The sequence below is a fragment of the Leuciscus leuciscus genome (assembly GCF_965113295.1).
Source record: "Leuciscus leuciscus genome assembly, chromosome: 17".
NCBI lineage: Eukaryota > Metazoa > Chordata > Actinopteri > Cypriniformes > Leuciscidae > Leuciscus > Leuciscus leuciscus.
Genome location: NC_138741.1, coordinates 2,733,230 through 2,738,229, shown reverse-complemented (window position 1 = coordinate 2,738,229; position 5,000 = coordinate 2,733,230). Strand labels below are relative to the sequence as shown.

The 5,000-nt window shown below is 39.8% G+C and overlaps 1 protein-coding gene across 1 annotated transcript in view; it reads right to left on the bottom strand.

The window, feature by feature from the left end:
* The window catches only part of akt1 (v-akt murine thymoma viral oncogene homolog 1), a 56,244-nt gene that overhangs the window by 3,767 nt on the left and 47,477 nt on the right, over nucleotides 1-5,000 (bottom strand). Inside the window, exons 11-13 of the mRNA XM_082143822.1 lie at nucleotides 2,125-2,339; nucleotides 1,583-1,670; nucleotides 601-703 (exon numbers count right to left, since the gene is read on the bottom strand). Coding sequence (XP_081999948.1) covers nucleotides 601-703; nucleotides 1,583-1,670; nucleotides 2,125-2,339 — 406 coding nt within the window. The remainder of the gene's footprint in view (nucleotides 1-600; nucleotides 704-1,582; nucleotides 1,671-2,124; nucleotides 2,340-5,000) is intronic.

Sequence of the window (5,000 nt, the reverse complement as noted above, 5' to 3'; positions counted from 1 at the left end):
ATATTTTACTCGTAATGATTTCAAGGGGTGGCAATAACTGTGGCCAACATGCATTGGAGAAATGTGATTTTCCCCGCACTTTCGATTCTTTTACTTCAATGAAAGGTTCAATTTTTGTGATTTTTTTTTAATGAAAGATCAAAAGGATAAACAATGTATTCTTTGATCATATTTACCAGGGGTGCCAATAATTCTGACCATGAAACTCTTTCCCCAAATGTGACACTGGATCACGTCACCAGTCTCGAGTCGCACGGGTATATTTGTGGCGATAGCCAACATTACATTGTATGGGTCAAAATTATAAATTTTTGTTCCATGAAGATATTTTGTAAATTTCCTACCGTAAATATATAAAACATATATTTGTGTGAGTGAATGCAGCACAATCGAGAACATAAATGAACAACTTTAAAGGAGATTTTCTCAATGTTTAGATTTTTTTGCACCCTCAGATTCCAGATTTTCAATAGTTGTGTCTCGACCAAATATTGTCCTATCCTAACAAACCATACATCAAAAATACAAAATTGTGAGCCATGTGACTGGTTTTGTGGTCCCGGGTCACATATCAGTGTCCTGCCGGTGTGTGTGCGGTACCTTGTCCCGGTGGTGTGATGGTGATGGTCTGTCCGGTGAACTCCTCATCGAAGTATCTGGTGTCTGTTTCTGAGGTGACCTGCGGTTTGAACGGAGGAACCAGCTGAGGAACAGAGAGACCGTTAGACGATCCGGATCAAACATTTACAGTTTACAACCACTCGACTTCACTGCACTGAAAAATCTGCGGTGGGATTTACTTGGGAACAATTTTCACTCAGAAATTGCTAGTAAATTTCACAAATAACTGCAAAGAAATGGCAAGCGACACATTGTATTAAACGTGAATTTTTGAAGTGGTGGATGGATGACATACACACACACACACACATATATATATATTAGGTGTGTAACAATATATCGCAACACAAAAATGCAATAATGTCTCATAGATAGTTCATCCAAAATAAAAATGTTAATGTGTGTAATATTACATTAAACTGCTATATATAATGTTGAATATAATGTATATGCAATGGGGGAATGATAATGCCAAATGTCTGATGTTACCAGTAAAAAGTGGCCGACATTATTTGAAATAAATGTAGTCAGTGAAAGAGTTCAAACATATTCGTGTAAAATAATTCTGTATTTCCAGCTTCAGAATCATGAATATTGTTATTCTGGTGTCTCTATTGTCCTGTGCTTTGGGTTTCAGCACCAAGTCCAAGAATATTCATTTACACACACAATGTAAAACCAAATTTAGCATTTTTGAAACCTTTTATCATGTCTTTGAGTATCGCAATAATATGGTATTGTGAGTTCAGTATCGTGATACTGTATGTGTCGAATCCTGACATGAGGGATCGTTACACCCCTAATATATATATATATAGGATGATCATATTTGAGGGCATCAAAAAGATCTAAAACAAGCCCTGATCTACTGAATGTCAGCATTATCTCTCTGAAATATGATCGTGTGCATGTTTGGTGTGGTTCTCCTTATGTGTGATACGTGTACAAAAGGAGATTTTACCTTCTTCTCGTAAACATCTTGCCACTCAATTCCAGTGAAGAATTTGTGCTGCATGATTTCTTTAGCATCATCAGGGCCGCCACCTAACCTACAAACACCCAGAACACACACACACACACACACACACTCCACATTACACAACTACATCCTACACCAGAAACACCTGGCATGATAAATAGGGTGGGATGCAGAATGAATAGTAGTATGGCAGAACGTGATGACTTGGTTTGGTAACACTTTATTTTACAGTGTCCTTGTTACATATGTTACATGTAGTTACCATAGTAATAACAGTAAATGATGCATAATTACATGCAACTAACCCTCAACCAAACCCTAATCCTACACTAACCCTATAGTAAGTACATGTAGTTGATTAATATTACTCAGTACTTAAATATATAATTACACAGTAACAATGACACCTTAAAATAAAGTGTAACCCTTTTTTTTTAAAGTTTACGCAGAGATGATTATGTTTTTCAAAATGGTGGGATGCAGAATGAATAGTAGTATGCTGTTGTAAAGGTGCTGCCACGGACCGTTGCTTGGGGTCTTTCTTGAGCAGGCCCGACAGCAGTGATTTGCCCTCGGGTGCGAGTGTGCGAGGGAAGCGGATGTCCTCCATCAGTATGAGCTCGAACAAGCGCTCGTGATCCTGGTTATAGAAGGGCAGGCGACCACACATCATCTCGTACATCACCACTCCCAAACCCCACCAGTCCACCGCACGCCCGTAGTCATTGTCCTCCAGCACCTGCACACACACACACACACACACACACACACACACATCACTTTCTGCATTTTTATTAGTGCTGGGCAACGATTAATCGCATCCAAAAAAAAAGTTTGTATTTACATAATATATGTATGTGTGTGTACTGTGTATAATTATTTTGTGTATATAAATACACACATATGCAAGTATATATTTTAGAAAAATGTGTTATTTATATATCAAATATTTATATTTACATATAACATAAATTATGTGTACATATATACATGCAAATATTTCCTAAATATATACATGCATGTGTGTGTATTTATATATACAAAATAATTATACACAGTACACACACACATATATTATGTAAACACAAACTCTAATTTTGGATGCGATTAATCGCGATTAATCGTTTTTCAAAAAACATCACATAGTATGATTTATAAGCTCTTTGAGGACCAAAAAGTACAAGGATTTCGAATATCGCCATCTTTGTGGGGACATTTTGTCTTGAGTTTTCTTTCGGGAACGAACACGTCACAATATTCCTAATTTAAATAATTAATACACAGAATAAAGGGGCGGGGCCAGGTTGAGTTAGTTAGTAGTGTGTCGAAACTGGCGGTTATGGAAAGGGGCGGGACATTTCCCGAACACAATCGAAGCTCTTGACCAATCACAACACACTGATCCAGCCGACCAATCAGAGCACAGTGTGCTTTTCAGAAGGAGGGGCTTCATAGAGACAGGAAGTAAACAGAGCGTTACTGACAGACTGGGAAGAGAGGAGCCGCAACAATGGAGAAAATAATGTGTTTTGCATGAGAACCTGTTCTAGTAGAGCCAAAAACAAGACCAAAGGGCATAATAGGTCCTCTTTAAATAAAGAACTGCGAGCTGATGGTGCTGGTGTGTTTGCGTGTGCTCCCACCGAGTGTTACCGAAACCCCGACCGCGGGTCACAGGGAGAGAATGACTCAGTCCGTGCGGTCAGTGGAAAGGTGAAGCCGTGGAGCTGCTAGAATTACTGACCGTTGTCTATTTCCAGCGCCGCTGTCATGTGACTCGCGGAGAGAGACAGCTGAGCCTGCAGCTGCCCCATATATGTAGAAGAACAGCACAGCTGTGAAGCTGCCAGGAACCCAGGAGCCGCCAATGAGCCCTCAACACACGCAAGCACAGGGACGGGGGACCCACGCCTTCAGATGGACTGTGTAAACAGCAGTAAACACATCCGAACGGTGACGTCAACGAGTCTCTATTTCCAGGGCATGACCAGTAATGTAGTGTAAACTTCACCCGTAACCCCCAAGCGGCAACCTTTCGGTCTCTCTCTCGAAACCAACACGGAAGTGTCATAAACTGCAGTTCATCGACTGGCCACTAGAGACCAGCTGCAAAAGAGAGTCAATCCCATAGATCCCCATGTTAATATGCCCAACTCTACAGCAGAGAAAACGTGTGTTTACAGTCTGGTGCCAAAAGTGGTTTGGTCTATAGAGCTAATTTTGCCCTTCATAACAACTGTGAGGGGGTGAATTTTTTATAACTCATCCGTTTAAATTATATTAAGCCTTAATTATAATTAAGGGCGTGGCCACTTGAGTGACAGGTGGATTGCCGCTGATGTCACTACTAGCCGTTGCTGTCTGTTAGCGTCACCTCAGCTAATCCCGCCCTTTTTGCCCATTTTCGTTTATCCAGGAGTGACGCACCGGCTCCGCCCACTTTGAGCTTCAAAAATGCTCATCAGAAACACTACGGGTGACGTCACAAACACTACGTCCATTTTTTTTTGTACAGTCTATGGTAACACCACATTACAGCTCTAAGTTGTCATAACTTGAGTAGTTTTGATCAATATTTTGAAATTGGTTTTTATAAAAAGAAATTGGTAAAAAGTTGTGAAATTTGGCACACAGATAGAAGACAGTCCGAACATATATCACACCAATTTTGGACTCTCTTACTCAATCCCTCTAGCGCCACCAACTGTCCAAAGTTGCACTCACGTTTATGCTAATAACTTTTGAACCGTAAGGGCTAGATTTGAATCCACCCAATGACATCATGTACATTTTCACATCATTACTTTTTCGAACTCGTTTAATACGGTTTGTCCAATTTTCACCAAAATTGGCTCAGATCATCTTTACGATCATAAACTCAACCGTTCTGGAATAACGCGCAAACGAATTCGACAAAGAGCACGCCAAATTAGATGGAAGGTTAAATCTCCGCAACGCTTTAACGTATTGAGGCGAATCTTGGTACACGTCATCACAAGCATGACTTGAGGCTACATAGAGCGTTTTGGCACAGCGCCACCTACTGGTCAGGAGATATGAAAATGGCTATTTTTGTTCATAATTTCTGAATGGTTTGCTTAAAAATCATAAAACTGGTCTCTTTTGATTCAGTGCATCATAACGAATCAAATGACACCCAATATTTGGGGGCGTCTGCAATTTTTACATTTGTCATTAAAGTATTTTTTTATGCACACATTTGCATATTGTTCCGAAATATTGTGTCATCGGAACCATGCCCTGAAAAATATTTCACCGTCTGGTCAAAATGTTTAATGGAATTTTTTTTTAATGCAAATAGTTTTAGAAATTTTGAAATCACACTCATGTATCCCGACCGCGGGAAGCCTGATGCTTATATAAAAGTTGAGGTAACAAA